Source organism: Beta vulgaris, chromosome 9 (assembly GCF_026745355.1).
Source record: "Beta vulgaris subsp. vulgaris cultivar EL10 chromosome 9, EL10.2, whole genome shotgun sequence".
Taxonomy (NCBI): domain Eukaryota; kingdom Viridiplantae; phylum Streptophyta; class Magnoliopsida; order Caryophyllales; family Amaranthaceae; genus Beta; species Beta vulgaris.
In genome coordinates, this window is record NC_079210.1 from 23,357,618 (window position 1) to 23,374,363 (window position 16,746).

General features: G+C 40.1%; 1 protein-coding gene across 27 annotated transcripts; it reads right to left on the reverse strand.

The window, feature by feature from the left end:
- Positions 1-2,064: 2,064 nt before the first annotated feature.
- On the reverse strand, positions 2,065-7,857 carry LOC104903030 (splicing factor U2af large subunit B-like). 27 transcript variants are annotated; one of them, XM_048636542.2, is made up of 7 exons: positions 7,305-7,857; positions 6,813-6,869; positions 4,998-5,125; positions 4,228-4,279; positions 3,476-3,525; positions 3,347-3,391; positions 2,065-2,448 (listed from the first exon to the last, which is right to left on the reverse strand). In XM_048636542.2, the coding sequence occupies exons 4-7, from the start codon at positions 4,271-4,273 to the stop codon at positions 2,347-2,349; spliced, it is 243 nt and encodes an 80-aa protein (XP_048492499.1). In that variant the 5' UTR covers positions 4,274-4,279; positions 4,998-5,125; positions 6,813-6,869; positions 7,305-7,857; the 3' UTR covers positions 2,065-2,346. The 27 variants fall into 27 exon arrangements, 6 of the variants coding, with proteins under 6 accessions (XP_048492499.1, XP_048492495.1, XP_048492500.1 ...); XM_048636538.2 differs by having other exon boundaries at positions 4,228-4,334; XR_007269848.2 differs by lacking the exon at positions 3,476-3,525.
- Between the last annotated feature and the right edge of the window lie 8,889 nt (positions 7,858-16,746).

Sequence of the window (16,746 nt, forward strand, 5' to 3'; positions counted from 1 at the left end):
AATCTCGGATGCGGTAAACATGGCTTGATCAAGAGTGTCTTCCCAAACTATGTCAGAAAGATAGACTTCCTCATCAATAGCTGTTTGATTCAGCAAATACAAGGGGTATGCGCTGTATTACTCGATCTGGTTCATTGTAGTTTTTTCGGATCCGGTATTGGAATCTTGGATGCAGTAAACACGGCTCGATCAAGAATGTCTTCCCAAACTATGTCAGAATGGTAGACTTCCTCATCAATAGCTGTTTGATTAAGCAAATACAAGGGGGTTGCGCTGTATTGCTCGATCTGGTTCATTGTAGTTTTTTCAGATCCGGTATTGGAATCTTGTATGCGGTAAACATGGCTCGATCAAGAATGTCTTCCCAAACTATGTCAGAATGATAGACTTCCTCATCAATAGCTGTTTGATTCAGCAAATACAAGGGGGCTACGACGTATTGCTCGATCTGGTTCATTATAATTTTTTCTAAGACGAATTTGATTTAACCTTGTTTGATTGTATCTTATTTTTCCTTAATATCTATTGTAGATGCCATTTGGCCTTCAATTAATGAAATTTCTCTTTCAAAAAAAAAAAAATTTCAGCTACTCACTCCAATAGTTGGGCTGATTGCTTAACTTTTTATTTATTTGCTAGCAAGTCCCTAATGTTTAGGGGTGACCAGAAATTTCGGGTACCCAGACCCAGACCCGGACCCGGACCTGTCTAACTGGGTCCGGGTCCAAAAATGGACCCAGTTGCATCCGGTTTCAATTATGGGTAGAATTTTGTCGGACCCGGTACCTGGTGGGTACCCGGTTTGACCAATTCCGGCTCTGGGTACCCGATTGGAGCGGGTATAGGTCCGGGTATCTGGTATTTAGAATTGGTTTTTTTTATATACTCATATAGAATTGGTAATAGGATAATAGTTGTTAAGTAAAAAGTTAGTATTTAGTAGGCCTTTAGGCCCATATATTTTTTTAAAAAAATTTTATATCTCAATTGGCCCATCTTAGTATGTTGTTAAACTTACAACTAGGTACCCAGTTCTGGACCTGGTACCCACCGGTTCCGGGTCTAGGTTCAAAAATTTAGGACCCGATTAGACCAATTCCAATTCCAATCCCAGATTTTCAATACCTACTGGGTCCGAATCTAGGAAATTCTACCAAGTACCCGATTATGCTCACCCTTACTAATGTTCACCATTGGAGTTGCTCTAATCCTCATATATATGGGCCTTGTGAAAACCATTAAAATGAAAAATAAAAACACAAGATTTAGGCCATCAAATAATATTACTCAGATGATCTAAGGGATGGAATTCTTTCTCCTTCCCCTCATAAAATCCAAAATGAACCCCCCCCCATTCTCTCTTCCTCCTCTTTTTCCCTCAAAAAAAACACCCAAATTCTCTCCTCAAACAATGGTGATCCTCAAAAACCTAACTAGATAACAGCTTGTTTACATGGAGAAACTCGTCGAACAAGCAGAATGTTATGAAGAAATGCGAAATACATGGACAAACTCGTTGTCACAACTCACTCTTCCGGCATCGACTCTCCGATCGAAGAGAGCCACCTTCTCTCTACGACATAGAAGAATGTCGTCGGCTCAATTCATGATGCTTGGCGTATCTTGTAACACCCCCAAAATCCATGCGCGTCTACCACTGCTACGTCATATCGACTTCGGGAGTCTTACCGCCGCGATGGAACGCAAGGCATAATAAGAGTTAATGATAACTTAAAACATTGCCTCGAAAACTAAAATGCAGCGGAATTAAAATATAAATAAAACTCGAGAATAATCAACGACCCCTTTCATTCAAACTACCACTAGTAGAAAAAAACCTCAAATGCTCCGTATTTAACGCGTAGCAAATGTTATACGAGCATTTGAGCATTTGTTTTTAAATGCTCCGGTTTTTAAGGAAAAACCGGAGCATTTGTTATAACAAATGCTCCGGTTTTCCTTAACAACCGGAGCATTTGAGCTTTTCTTAAAAAAAAAAAATCAGACCTGCTACCCCTGCTGGCCAGCAGCATGAGTAATAGATCTGTAAAACACACGAAAACGAAACAAAAATTCCATCTTATAACAGGAGCCAAAAAATCACAACTGAATACATGAGCAGCCAAGAAATGTATCAACTGTAACAAAATCAAATACAACTAAACAACAAAACTTCCTTATGAGAAAACTAATGTTCCATTGCTATTGTGCGTTTATCACTGATGCATACATGGTTATGACTTGTGATAAGGAAACCATAAATTGTTTCACTGGAGAAAGTGACCTATGCTTATGATCCAGAGTCTGTAACACATCAGTCTACACTCTTCTCCTCCTCCGGATCAACTACATCAAAATCAAGGATTCTGACAGAACTTGCTGAGCTTCGGAGAGCGCAAATTCCTTCTCGTCAGCAGCATATAGTATCTTCTTGATCGCAACAGCCATCTGTAGTGGGTAACAATATAATCAACAATTCTGCATCAGCAGCATCAACAAGTTGGAAAGTACAATTCCATTCAAATTTTTACACCATCTTATTTAAGGATTAGAAGGGGGTTGAAAAAGAGAGAGAAAGGAAAGACGGAACAAGAAAGGAGAGAGAAGAGACAGATAAATAGGATAGAGAAAGACAAAAAGAGGAAGAAAAATATATTACTAAACTAAATCTATTCGACAAAATAACTAATTAGTAGTTGTTAGGCAGGCTTCAAATTATCCTAGATAATCTTCCAGAGATTCAGAACCATATAACAACAACAACAACTAAGCATTATTCCCAAGGTGATTTGGGGTCGGCTAACATGAATCGTCAACTGGAATCGTGACCAGAGGAGATAATTCCAGTTGACGATTCATGTTAGCCGACCCCAAATCACCTTGGGAATAAGGCTTAGTTGTTGTTGTTGTTGTTGTTGTTGTTGTTGTTGTTGTTGTTGTTGTTGTTGTTGTTGTTGTTGTTGTTGTTGTTGTATGGTTCTGAATATCTGGAAGATTATCTAGGATAATCTGAAGCCTACCAGCAAATAAATCACAAGAACAAAACAAACACGTCATAAGAAATCAGTGCGTTACAAAACATATAATTATGAAATTTTACAGAATACATATAGAACAGGCAGGATCTTCCTAACTGTAAAGAAAGTTCATTTGCATATTGGGGTAAAAAGGATGAACAACATGACGATAATAACAATTAAAAACCTATTCATTAGCTGTTGGGGGTAATCCTCCTACATAAACACGTCGAGCATGCCGAGTAGCCTGTAATTTCATACCAACTATTGAGAATTTTGATGTATAAACTAAAGAAGAGATCCTAAAGCAAAATATCATCTCAGTTAACCTGCTGAGTCATTGCTTGAACAGGCATGACAAGAATAGTTCCATGCTGCATCCACAAAATAAGATAACATGAAGGCCTGATGGTAGAAAACAAACAATAGCATGAACCATACAATTAAGATACACATACCTGCCCTGGTGTCAAGGGGAAAATGTTGGGAAAAACCCCAGGAACAGGAGCTGTTGTAATCGGGGATGTATAGAGTACAAAATTGTCATATTTCTATAGAAGCACCAAGTACATCGATGCTCAAAATGAAAGACCCACATCCTTATTGAACTTTTTCAAGATAAAATCACACATCCTATTTCGTTTTAAGTAAATATATGAATCCTTTCAATTAAAAGATTTTCTTTGGTCACATATTCATCGGATTTTCTAGATATAATTGATCTCAACTAGATAATGTACAAGGCAGTTGCAGGGATTAATTAGAAATACTACAGAAACACACATTAGGGGCCAGTTAAAGATGAACAAAACCCAACCTGAGCACTCGTTCTTCCTTGTACATTAAAGCTACAGAAGTCGGCTCACACCCAATGTCAACATAGTGGGGCAAGTAGCCCAACATAACCTTCTTACAACAACAAACAAAAGACACAAACAAAAAACAAACACCAAAAGACAAGAACAAACCAAAAATTTCTTTCAGTTCCAGAGTTATTTGACTTAATAAATATAATGAGAAAAATATATAAAAACCACCGTCCATCTGCAAACACTCCATCAGGCCCAGTAAAGCAAATAAGAAGTGGATGAATAAGCTTACCCAATGAAAGCATGTAATTTGATACGAACTTTCCACACCAAAGCAAACAAAAAAGAAGCAGTAGTTATAAACACAAATCTATGTTCAGAGAAAAGGATAATAGTCAAACCTCCAATGGTAGGAGCCGCCGCAATCATTGCAGTTGGTGGGGCCATATCAAACTGTAAATGATTGCAGTTGTTCATCCTTTTTACCCCTTTGTATTATTTAGATAAACTGTAAATGAAAAGCGAATATGTATGTACCATGTAAACTCTGCGAGCTAGGATTTATGGTAAGAAGAGATTTTATTCAAGGATTTATGCATAATATGTATGTACCATGTAAACCATTTGTATTATTTAGATAAACTGTAAACTGTAAATGAAGAGCGAATATGTATGTGGCATCTTTACATGAGATTGTTTCCCTCTATCCCACCCGCTTCTAATAGACACAAATAGGGAGGAAAGATAGGGAGGAAAGAAATAAGAAAATATAGGAACATGATTAGCAGTCAGAAATGCAAGGAAAGAACACATTAAAAAGCAAAAGGATATGTTTTAGTATAGATTTTCCATTCAAAATTTACTTTCACATAAATTGAAAATATATTTTCCACAATCATTCTTAAATTGATGTAAAGATGCCACATTTCACAACTCGCAATGACATGAATATAACTAAAACAATAACAATGAAATCAGGCACTTAAAAACTGGTGACTGTGTGACAAGGCAGTATGTAGTGGGCAGAGAGGTTGCGAAACAGAGGTGCAGTGCATTGAATATGGGGAAGGGAGGTTTGGCTGTTTGCTAATCTTCATAATGATAAATTCATCAGTAGAACAACAATCCAATTCTACTAACTACACTCAAATGAATACAAATTATTATGAACCTGTCATTCGAACTTTTACGACATAAAGAACAATTGAATGAAAGTCATCAATTCGACTAAATTTGACAGCGTGTTGTTCACCGGCGAGTTGGAGGTTACCGAAGACGATGACAATCATGGCTCCGGATCTGGAAGAATCACGAAGGAGGGCGAGAGAATTAGGAAATCGAGGTAAGAGATAAAGTTTTTGACCTAAATAAAACCCTAAACAAAATCAAAGAAAACCCTAACAAAATCCCTAAATCTAGAAAACCAAAAATAAAATCCTAAAATACAGCAATAAAACTAAATTACAACAATAAATGTCGAAGGAAACTACCTGGACATGCATTCCAAGGAGTAGACCGAAAGTGAAGAGGGGAAGAGAGAGAGAAGCAGTTTGATGGAGATAGAGAGAGAGAATCAGTTTGATGGAGAGGGAAAGAGAGAGAGACCGACGAAGGACGAAGCAGGAGGGATGGTGGGGCCGGCCGGGTGAGTAAAGGATGACGAAGGGAGGGACGGTGGTGGTGGAGTACAGTGCGAAACTTCACTTGAGCGAGGGGCTTGGGAGTTGGGACTGAGGGAGGGAAAACAATCGAGGGAAAAAAAGATGATGAGGGTCGAAATAAAAGTATCCTAGAAATAGGTACAATGCAACATGAATTGAGAGACGGTCTAAGTGCTCGGGGTGGTTCTGACTAACCCGGAGCATTTGACATTCAAATGCTCCGGTTGACTAATCAACCCGAGCGTTTGTGAATTTTTTTATTGAAATTTTCACAAATGCTCGGGTTGATTAGTTAACCGGAGCATTTGATAAGTAGCAAAAGCAATTTTTTCCACTAGTGCACAAACCATTTATGTAAGTCTTAGAAAAAACAATAATACTTATTTCAAATTGTTTTAAATACAAATACCAAAGACTAGCCCCCGTATGCTCGGTATCATGCAGCAGCACCAGCACACCTAGTCTACTCCCCATTGTAGCATCAATGGTTCATCGGAGTTCAACAAACACATAACAACACACAATCAGCTATGCTGAGTACGTAGTGAACCATTGAATACATATAAGCATAAATGAGGTATACATGAACAATCTTAAGCATGATACTACATTATGTTACATCCTTTAATCTTAATCTTTAATCTTTATTTGGCATCGAACGGGCACCGTCATCTTACTAGAATCATACGGGCTACTGAATCCTTAATAGACAACTTGGTCTATTAGATGAAATGCAAATACGGTTTTGTTCTGTCTCACACCCATCACCTTAGTATGCATACCCCCAAGATCGAACGGAACCTTCCGCCTACTTGAGTTATCAAAAATATAAGGACACTACTGTCGTCACAGTAAGCCTGCGTAGGAGCGTAGGACAAGTCCCACACTCCCCCCATTGTTCATCACTTGTAGGGAGTCCAGCTACAAGTTATTGCCATAATTCATTTTAATACTGTCCATTCATTTCATAACCACATAGAGTCATTTACCTGTTCTCTTAGTTACAATACTCAAATCGTATCTCTTGTAACACTCTTGTTACACTATGGATACATAGAATCATTTACATGTTCTCTTAGTTAAAATGCTCAAATCATATCTCTTGTAACACTCTTGTTACACTATGGATAAGATCAATAATGCTCATATTTATACTACGATAGAATTACGCATTCCAATGCAACATATCGATTTTAATTTGCAAATGTCTAACCAAACAATCCTAACAATCAAACGTTCCCTATCATGCTTCTAGGTTCTAATAGCATAGATTGCAACCTAATCATGATACTAATACTTGGGATTAAACTGGTATGCATACGTACCTTGTAGCGGAGAATTTTCGCTGTCTTAATCGAACGTTCCGCTTATGAAATTGGGACCTAAACGTTAAATAAAAACATTAGTGCTACGTCGTTGATAACATTAACAACTACTACGTAACTAAGACTATACGGTTTAAAAATTCGAAATAAACGATAGCTAGACCCCTTGTTTATGAATTTTCGTTACTTTTCTATTCTAATGAGTTTAGCGTCTTTTGGGAGTCAAAGTTAGTGAGCGAACTAAACTTAGCTAGTGTAATTAGTCCACTACCTTTACCAAACCAATTAAGTCATAAGTCCAACCATGTCCCAAAATCTTATGTCCAATCCAGTATTATGTCCGATAGTCATAATCGCAATTATAGTCAGAATAATAAAATAAACTAATTATCTTGAATTATTAATTAACTGATTATAACTTAACGTAATTACGAAAACAGTACATATAATTAAACTTAATATAATATATTCAATATATAATAGGTTTTATACCGTTAGCTCGCCGGCAACCAAGTTCCGGCGACCGTTTTCCGGCAACGGCGCAACACCACACTCGCCTACTCGCGTGACCACCATGCTCAACCGCTCGCGCACGCCACACAAAGTAGCAGCAGCAGCCTCGGGCAATTGCCCTCTTCGCGCGCCCTTCGAGCCTTGTTTCACAAACCGCACCCCGTCGTCCGATCTTCGTCACTCGCACTCGAAGATGGCTCGCACCCCCACTCACACACCTCTCGCAACCCGCACAACCTTCGCACAATCGCCCTAGTCCTTTCGCACAGCAGCACACACCGTACTCGTGCGCGCAGCCCTTTCGCGACCCTTCGCTCGTCTCGCAGTCGCACACCTCGAACTCGTCTACCCTCGTCGCTCGCAGTAACACCCTCGAGCCTCGTCGAAGGCTCGCACACACACTGCACTCTTCGCGCAACCTCGTTCGCTCGCTCGTCTCCACACGCACAGCAGCGTCACTCGCTCGCACACCTCGATGAAGATCTGCGAAGGAACCTGGCGAGGGAGACGAAGAAAGGGATGAACGGCGAGAGAGAGAGAGATAAGAAGAAGAACAGCGCGAGGGAGGAGACCAGCGAGAGAGGAGAGAGAAATTGAGAGAGAAGAAGGGATGACGGCTGAAAGGAAAAGGGAAACTTAGGGTTTCTGAAATTTCTCCTCTTTTTTCCCTTTTTATACCCTTCTAAAAGTGGCAACCCTAGATCGAGTGAACTCGGTTTAGCCTTTATAAATCCGAAATTAACTAAACCGACTCTTATTATTATATTCTTATTATTCTGTAAATAATACTAAAATACCATTTTATTAACTTCTTGTTATTTTCTTAATTATTACGAATTAACTCCAAAATACGGAGTATTACAGGCTTTCCCCCTTAAAAGAAGTTTCGTCCCGAAACTTGGAGGTAGCCAGTCTTAACGACGATCTTTTGCACTTCTAAGTCCCAAAATTTCATAAGCATTTTCTAACGTTTGCACAACAGATAAGCGACAGATAAGCAATAACTACAAATAACTATCATAATTAACATACTTTAGGGTGAAAGCGCGAAATTCTATCGCATTCTTCCCCCTTAAAAGAAAAGTTACGTCCCCGTAACTCACGTACCTCTTGAAAAAGCTCAGGGTACTTCAGACGCATTGCATCTTCGGCTTCCCAGGTTGGCTTCTCGTATGTTGATTTCTCCACAACACTCTGACAATTCTGACGTCCTTATTCCTCTATCTACGCACCTTGCGGTCTAGGATCTGGTTTCGTCTATCTCGACATTTTCCGGTTCAAGTACATGTGACTCATCAGGTACGTATCTCCGGAGTTGGGATACGTGAAACACATTATGGACCCTTTCTAAGTTATTGGGAAATCTAGGCGATAAGCGACTTTGCGTACTTTCGCCAGAATCTCATATGGTCCTATGAATTTAGGGCTTAGCTTCCCCTTTTTCCCGAATCGCATCACTCCTTTCATTGGAGACACCTTAAGCAATACTTTTTCCCCGACTTCGTAATTCTCATCCTTCGCTTCTGATCCGCATAGGATTTCTGCCTGTCCTGTGCAGCCTTAATCTTTTCTTGAATGATCGCACCTGATCCATGTCTCCTGAATCATCTCAGGTCCTAACACCACAGTCTCACTAATGTCGTTCCAACACAAAGGGCTACGACACTTTCTCCCATATAGTGCTTCAAATGGTGCCATCTTAATACTAGCATGGTAGCTTTGTTGTATGAGAATTCTATGAGGTCCAAATGGTCTTCCCATGATCCTTGGTATTCTAAGGCACATGCTCGCAACATGTCCTCTAAGGTCTGAATAGTTCTTTCGGTTTGACCGTCTATAGCTGGGTGAAAGGCTACTCATCAATAGCTCACTACCAAATGCTTCTTGGACCTTTTTCCAGAAATTCGAAAGGAATCGCGAATCTCTATCTGATACTATACTCGTGGGTACTCCATGCAATCGAATGACATTTTTCACATAAGCCTTGGCTAAGGCTTCCATACTCCACGTATCTTTCATAGGTATGAACCTTGCTGTTTGGTTAGTCTGTCCACTATCACCCATATGGTATTATTGCCTCCCCGACTCCTAGGTAAGGCTACAACGAAGTCCATGGATATCGAGTCCCATTTCCATGTCGGAATGTCTAAAGGTTGAATCTTTCCTTGAGGTCTCTTGTGTTCACTTTTGACTTTCTGGCACGTTAGACACTTGGAAACAAACTCAGCTACTGCTCTCTTCATCCAGGCCACCAAACATCTTCTTGAGGTCCTTATAAACTTATCCCCCTGGGTGGACGGAATAAGTCGTGTTATGACCCTCACTCATTATCTTTTGTTTCAATTCTTCACATTTTGTGGACACACCACCTACCCTTATATCTTATGCTTCCATCCTCATGGATCGCAAACCCTTCTGCTTTTCCCTCCTTAAGCTTTGCTTTGACTCGCTCAAGCTTCACATCCCCAGGTTGACTTCTCTTATTTGTCTAGAAAGTTGGGCTCGATGGTTAGGCACTCAGCAATCTTTCTACCTCCCCTTCATGAACAACTTCTATCTGGAGTCTAGAAAACTCCTCACAAAGTTTGTCGGCAACGACTAATGTATTCAGGCTATGGCTAGACTTGCGACTTAACGCATCAGCAACGAACGTTAAGTCATATGTCCTTGATGAGCTCTAACCATCTGCGCTATCTCATATTAAGGTCTTTCTGGGTGAAGATGTATTTGAGGCTTTTGTGATTCGTGAAGATTCGACAAGTCACCCCGTAAAGGTAGTGTCTCCAGATTTTTAGGGCAAACACTATTGCGGCCAATTCTAAGTCGTGTGTTGGGTAATTGACTTCATATGGCTTCAACTGCCGAGACGCATAAGCTATGACCTTCCCATTTTGCATAAGAACACAACCCAACCCATTCTTGGACGCATCATATACACATCATATCCCTCATTCCCTTAGGCAAGGTTAGACATGGGCTGATGTTAACCTCTTTTTGAGCGTTTGAAAGGCTTTCTCACTGTCCTCATTCCAGTTAAACCTACAATCCTTCTTCATCAAAGTGGTCATGGGCTTTGCTATTTTGGAGAAGTCTTTCACAAATCTCCTATAGTAACCGGCTAAACCCAAGAAACTTCTTATGTCTGTGACATTCTTTGGAGTAGGCCATTCACTCACGGCTTTGATCTTTGCAGGATCTACTGAACACCCTCCTTGGAGACAAAGTGACCCAAAAATGACACTCTTTCCAACCAAAATTCACACTTCGAAAACTTCGCATATAGTTGGTTGTCCCTAAGTGTCTGAAAATGACTCTCAAATGACCCTCATGTCCTCCTTGCTCCTAGAATAGATCAGTATATCGTCTATGAACACAACGACAAATTTATCGAGGTAGGGTCGAAAGATCCTATTCATAAGGTCCATGAAAACTGCAGGTGCATTAGATAACCCAAAAGGCATTACCGTAAACTCATATGGCCATATCTAGTCCTGAAAGCAGTCTTAGGTATATCATGATCAACAATCCTCAATTGATGGTAACCTGACCTTAAGTCTATTTTGGAGAACATCCCCGCACCCTGAAGTTGGTCGAACAAGTCATCAATCCTAGGCAATGGGTACTTGTTTTTCACAGTGACATTGTTCCAACTCCGATAGTCTATACACAACCTCAAACTACCATCCTTCTTTTTCACAAATAAGACGGTGCTCCCCATGGTGACATGCTAGGTCTAATATACCCTTTGTCGTAGTTCCTCCAACTGGTTTTTCAACTCTTCATTTCTGCTGGAGCCATTCGATATGGGGCTTTCGAAATTGGTCCAGTCCCAGGTACTAGGTCAACGGTGAACTCTACATCTCTCCTTGGTGGCATACCAGGTATTCTTCAGGAAAAACATCCTGGAACTCTCGGACTATGGCACATCCTCAGGCCAACGGATCATCCTCAATTCTTCTCACCGAACACATAAATAGAGGCCATCCCTTGTCTACGTAGTTCTTAAGTTGAAGGCATTGATCACCTTAATCCGGTTCTCGAGGTATTCTCCTATATGACACTCTTTTTCCCGAAGGATCCTCAGTTCCACTTTTGCGCATCGCAGTCTATCTTAGCCATGTACTTTCCAAGCCAATCCATCCCCAAAATAACGTCTAGGTTTGATAAGTTAAACTCTATCAGTCAGAAGGAAAGAAACCTCCTCCTATTTTCAGTGGCACTTTTAGAAATCTTTTAGAGCAATTAACAGTCTCCCAGACGGAATGACTATAGGCATAGAAATCGACTCAGACTCGATCAATGTTAAAGTCCTAACAGTTGAATGGGCAATAAATGACAATGATGCTCCAGAATCAAACAATACTTTAACAGGAGTGGAGTTGATAGAAAATGTACCCGAGACAACATCCTTTCGAGCCTCTTTTCTCTAGTCGACATCATATACAGCTTCCCCTTGCCCTTATCTTGGGAATTGGTTGCATTGTTCCCATTAGATGTCTGATTATTGGTGTTGGTTAAGGCTTGGAGTAGTTAGAATTCCCATTGTAAGCACTTCCCCATTTCCATTCCCGTTTCCATTTCCATTTCGAGGCTTATCCCCATAATTCCCATTCTTTTGGCCATTGGGGTTCAGTTTGTTCTTCGAGTAGCACTCATATGCCCTATGTCCCAATTTCCCGCATTCTCGACATTCCACCTTGTTACCCTCACAGTCTCTACCAGGATGGTTGTTAGGGCACTTCTACACCTATACACACGCTCAGTCTGCGGTTATTGGTGTTGTTATTGCGGTTATTGTTGTTGGGATTAGTTGTTGTTATTGGGTCCCTTACCGAAATTCCTTTGAGGGTCTTGATGGTTTTGGTTCCCATTATGCTTTTCTCAAACTTCTGGACCTCAGGTTTGGATTATCTTTCGTTTCTCACCCTGCTTACCCCCTTCCTCTCTCTTCCTGATGGCATAAAGATGAGCAGCTTTGCCAAACACATGATCTAAAGAGGTGAATGTATCTCCCCCTAGTCTTCCTTGCAGGTCAAGGGTAAGTCCTAGTTCGAAACGTGAGGCTTTAGATTCCTCAGTAGGTGCTATTTCCGGGGCAAATCTCATCAGCTCGATGAATTTCCGGTAGTACTCCTCAACAGACAGAGTCCCTTGTTCCAACATCATAAATTCCTGGGCTTTCTGCTTCTTAAGGTATGGAGGGTAATATTTGTCCCTTAAGGCCTTTTTGAAAGTTTCCCACCCAAAACTAGGCTGACTCAGAGGTTGTCCTTAGCTTGGATCCACCAGAAATGAGCATCTCCCTGAAGGTAGTAGCTCGCTAAGGGCACAGTTTTCTCATCAGGGCAGGATAGGTGAAAAAAGTTTATCGAATTCCCCAACCCAGTTCTCTAATTCTCAGGTCCCCCTTTCCCATTCAGTATTGGTGGGTTCCTACGGGCAACCTTTTCACGATAAATCCCCTTCACGATTGTGACCTTGGGCTAGGTTGGCAGTGATTTGCACCAAGTCACGTATCGATTGCTCGATATTCAGAGAGGTTTCAGGGTGCCTCCCGCCGAACCATTCTACGCTGAAAATAACATAATAGCTATCTCAGTGACACACATCATCCTGTACTTTCTTAACCAATACACATTGCACATATAGCAAGCATTGTCACGAACAAATATTAAGTCTTTATTGACTTGCAACACAACATCTCACATGAGACGTCACAACCATAACAAGGAATATCATAAAGTATCATTAAAGGTTTTCAAACATATCTCCTATATATAGGTATTTAAGAGATAAAATGATCGTTTCAATCAAGTAAATAGTTTTGTCGCAAAATAAGGTTTTAGTTCAACACCATTTTTGAAACATCTTTGTGACTTTGTACATCCTCTTAACCTATTCATATTTGAATATTGCAAGAATCTTTCGCAATTCCAATTGAACAATCGAACAACACATACGGGTTCAAGACACGAAACGAAATCACATTTGAACTCATTCCTATGACTTAATGCACATAACATAATATGTTCTATATGCTCCTATCCCATACTACCCATTTTGAAATCGTTTTTAAAACGTCTTTGAAAATCAGAGCTTAGGCTCTGATACCAGTTTTGTAACACCCCCAAAATCCATACGTGTCTATCATTGCTACGTGCGTCGACTCGGGGCGTTACCGCCGCGATGGAACGCAAGGCATAATAAGAGTTAATGATAACTTAAAACATTTCCGAAAACTAAAATGCAGCGGAATTAAAATATAAATACAACTCGGGAATCATCAATGCCCCTTTCATTCAAACCACAAACCATTTATATAAGTCTTAGAAAAACCAATAATACTTATTTCAAAATGCTTTAAATGTAAATACCAAGCCTAGCCCCGTATGCTGGATATGCAGCAGCACCAGCACACCTAGTCTGCTCCCCATTGAGCATCAATGGTTCATCGCAGTTCATCAAACACATAAAACACACAATCAGCTATGCTGAGTACGTAATGAACCATTGAATACATAACATAAATGATCACACATGAACAATCTTAAGCATGATGCTACATTATGTTACATCCTTTAACCTTTAATCTTTAATCTTTATTGGCATCGAACGGGCACCGTCATCTTACTAGAATCATACGGGCTACTGAATCCTTAACAGACACTAGGTCTATTAGATGAAATGCAAATACGGTTTTGTTCCGTCTCACACCCATCACCTTAGTATGCATACCCCCAAGATCGAACGGAACCTTCCGCCTACTTGAGTTATCAAAAATATAAGGACACTATTGTCGTCACAGTAGGTCTGCGTAGGAGCGTAGGACAAGTCCCACACTCCCCCCATTGTTCATCACATATAGGGAGTCCAGCTACAAGTTATTGCCATAATTCATTTTAATATTGTCCATTCATTTCATAACCACATAGAGTCATTTACCTGTTCTCTTAGTTACAATGCTCAAATCGTATCTCTTGTAATACTCTTGTTACACTATGGATACATAGAATCATTTACATGTTCTCTTACTAATTAAAATGCTCAAATCATATCTCTTGTAACACTCTTGTTACACTATGGATAAGATTAATAATGCTCATATTTATACTACGATAGAATTACGCATTCCAATGCAACATATCGATTTCAATTTACAAATGTCTAACCAAACAATCTCAACAATCAAACGTTCCCTATCATGCTTCTAGGTTCCAATAGCATAGGTTGCAACCTAATCATGATACTAATACTTGGGATTAAACAGGTACGCGTACGTACCTTGTAGCGGAGAAAGTATATTAACATTAGTTCTTATGAAATTGGGACCTAAACCGTTAAATAAAAACTTTAGTGCTACGTCGTTGATAACATTAACAACTACTACGTAACTAAGACTATACGGTTTAATAATTCGAAATAAACGATAGCTAGACCCCTTGTTTATGAATTTTCGTTACTTTTCTATTCTAATGAGTTTAGCGTCTTTTAGGAGTCAACGGTTAGTGAGCGAACTAAACTTAGCTAGTGTAATTAGTCCACTACCTTTACCAAACCAATTAAGTCATAAATCCAACCATGTCTTATGTCCAAAATCTTATGTCCAATCCAGTATTATGTCCGAAAGTCATAATCGCAATTATAGTCAGAATTATAAAATAAACTAATTATCTTGAATTATTAATTAACTGATTATAACTTAACGTAATTACGAAAACAATACATAAAATTAAACTTAATATAATATATTCAATATATAATAGGTTTTATACCGTTAAGCTCGCCGGCAACCAAGTTCCGGCGACAGTTTCCGGCAACGGCGCAACACCACACTCGCCTACTCGCGCGACCACCACGCTCAACCGCTCGCGCACGCCACACAAAGCAGCAGCAGCAGCCTCGCGCAATTGCCCTCTTCGCGCGCCCTTTGCGCCTCGTGGCACAAACCGCACCCCCTCGTCCGATCTTCGTCACTCGCACTCGAAGATGGCTCGCACCCCCACTCGCACTGAACCTCTCACAACCCGCACAACCTTCGCACAATCGCCCTCGTCCTTTCACACAACAGCACACACCACACTCGTGCGCAGCCCTTTCGCGACCCTTCGCTCGTCTCGCAGTCGCACACCTCGAACTCGTCTACCCTCGTCGCTCGCAGGAACACCCTCGAACCTCGTCGAAGGATCGCGCACACACTGCAGTCTTCGAGCAACCTCGCTCGCTCGTCTCCGCACGCACAGCAACGTTCGCTCGCACACCTCGACGAAGATCCGCAAAGGAACCCGGCGAGGGAGACGAAGAAAGGGACGAACGGCGAGAGAGAGAGAGAGAGAAGAAGAAGAAGAACAGTGCGAGGGAAGAGACCAGCGAGAGAGGAGAGAGAAATTGAGAGAGAAGAAGGGGATGACGGCTGAGAGGAGAAAGGGAAACTTAGGGATTCTGAAATTTCTCCTCTTATTTTCCCTTTTTATACCCTTCTAAAAGTGGCAACCCTACATCGAGTGAACTCGGTTTAGCCTTTATAACTCCGAAATTAACTAAACCGACTCGTATTATTATTATTATTATATTCTTATTATTCTGTAAATAATACTAAAATACCATTTTATTAACTTCTTGCTATTTTCTTAATTATTACGAATTAACTCCAAAATACGGAGTATTACATATCTTATCTTCGATTGAGCCTAAGATTGATAACGATGAGCATGTATTTTGAGCCTTGATTGTATTTTGATATGAAATTTGAAATTTCTGATATTCACGAAATTTCTGATATTTCTGATATGAGCCTGTATTGTCTACTTTTTACTTTTCATGTTCTCTCTGTTTATCTTGTTCATTATGGTGTAGCATACTCTGTTTTATCAGTTTCCAAAGTATTGTTATTAGTTGCTGGAAGAGTGAGTTATGACAACGAGTTTGTCCATGTATTTCGCATTTCTTCATAACTTCTGCTTGTTCGACGAGTTTCTCCATGTAAACAAGCTGTTATCTAGTTAGGTTTTTGAGGATCACCCTTGTTTGAGGAGAGAATTTGGGTGTTTTTTTTAGCGAAAAAGAGGAGGAAGAGAGAGGGGGTTATTTTGGATTTTATGAGGAGAAGGAGAAAGAATTTCAGCCCTTAGATCATCTGATTAATATTATTTGATGGCCTAGATCTTCTGTTTTCGGTTTTCATTTTCATGAGTGTTTTCACAAGATCCTTGATCGTGTGAAAACATCTATTAATATGAAAACTGAAAACATTGAGTCGTGACCGTTGATCTTTCATCGCGCGGACATAAATCAAGTAATATAATCTGGTCGTTCATCCTTGATCGTGCGGTGAATATGAAACAACTTTTTGTTACCAAAAATTTTCTCTCTCCTCTATCTCCTTCATTTATCTTCTGAAACGCAATAACATTCTCTCTCCTCT

Excerpts from the sequence above, each read along its gene's own strand:
- LOC104903030 (XM_048636539.2), bottom strand. The coding sequence starts at position 4,303 with ATGAACAACTGCAATCATTTACAGTTTGATATGGCCCCACCAACTGCA. Across the intron at positions 3,526-4,227 it reads GGCGGCTCCTACCATTGGAG|CTCCTGTTCCTGGGGTTTTT; the intron begins GTTTGACTATTA and ends CGATTACAACAG. Across the intron at positions 2,449-3,346 it reads TTCAAGCAATGACTCAGCAG|ATGGCTGTTGCGATCAAGAA; the intron begins GTTAACTGAGAT and ends TACCCACTACAG.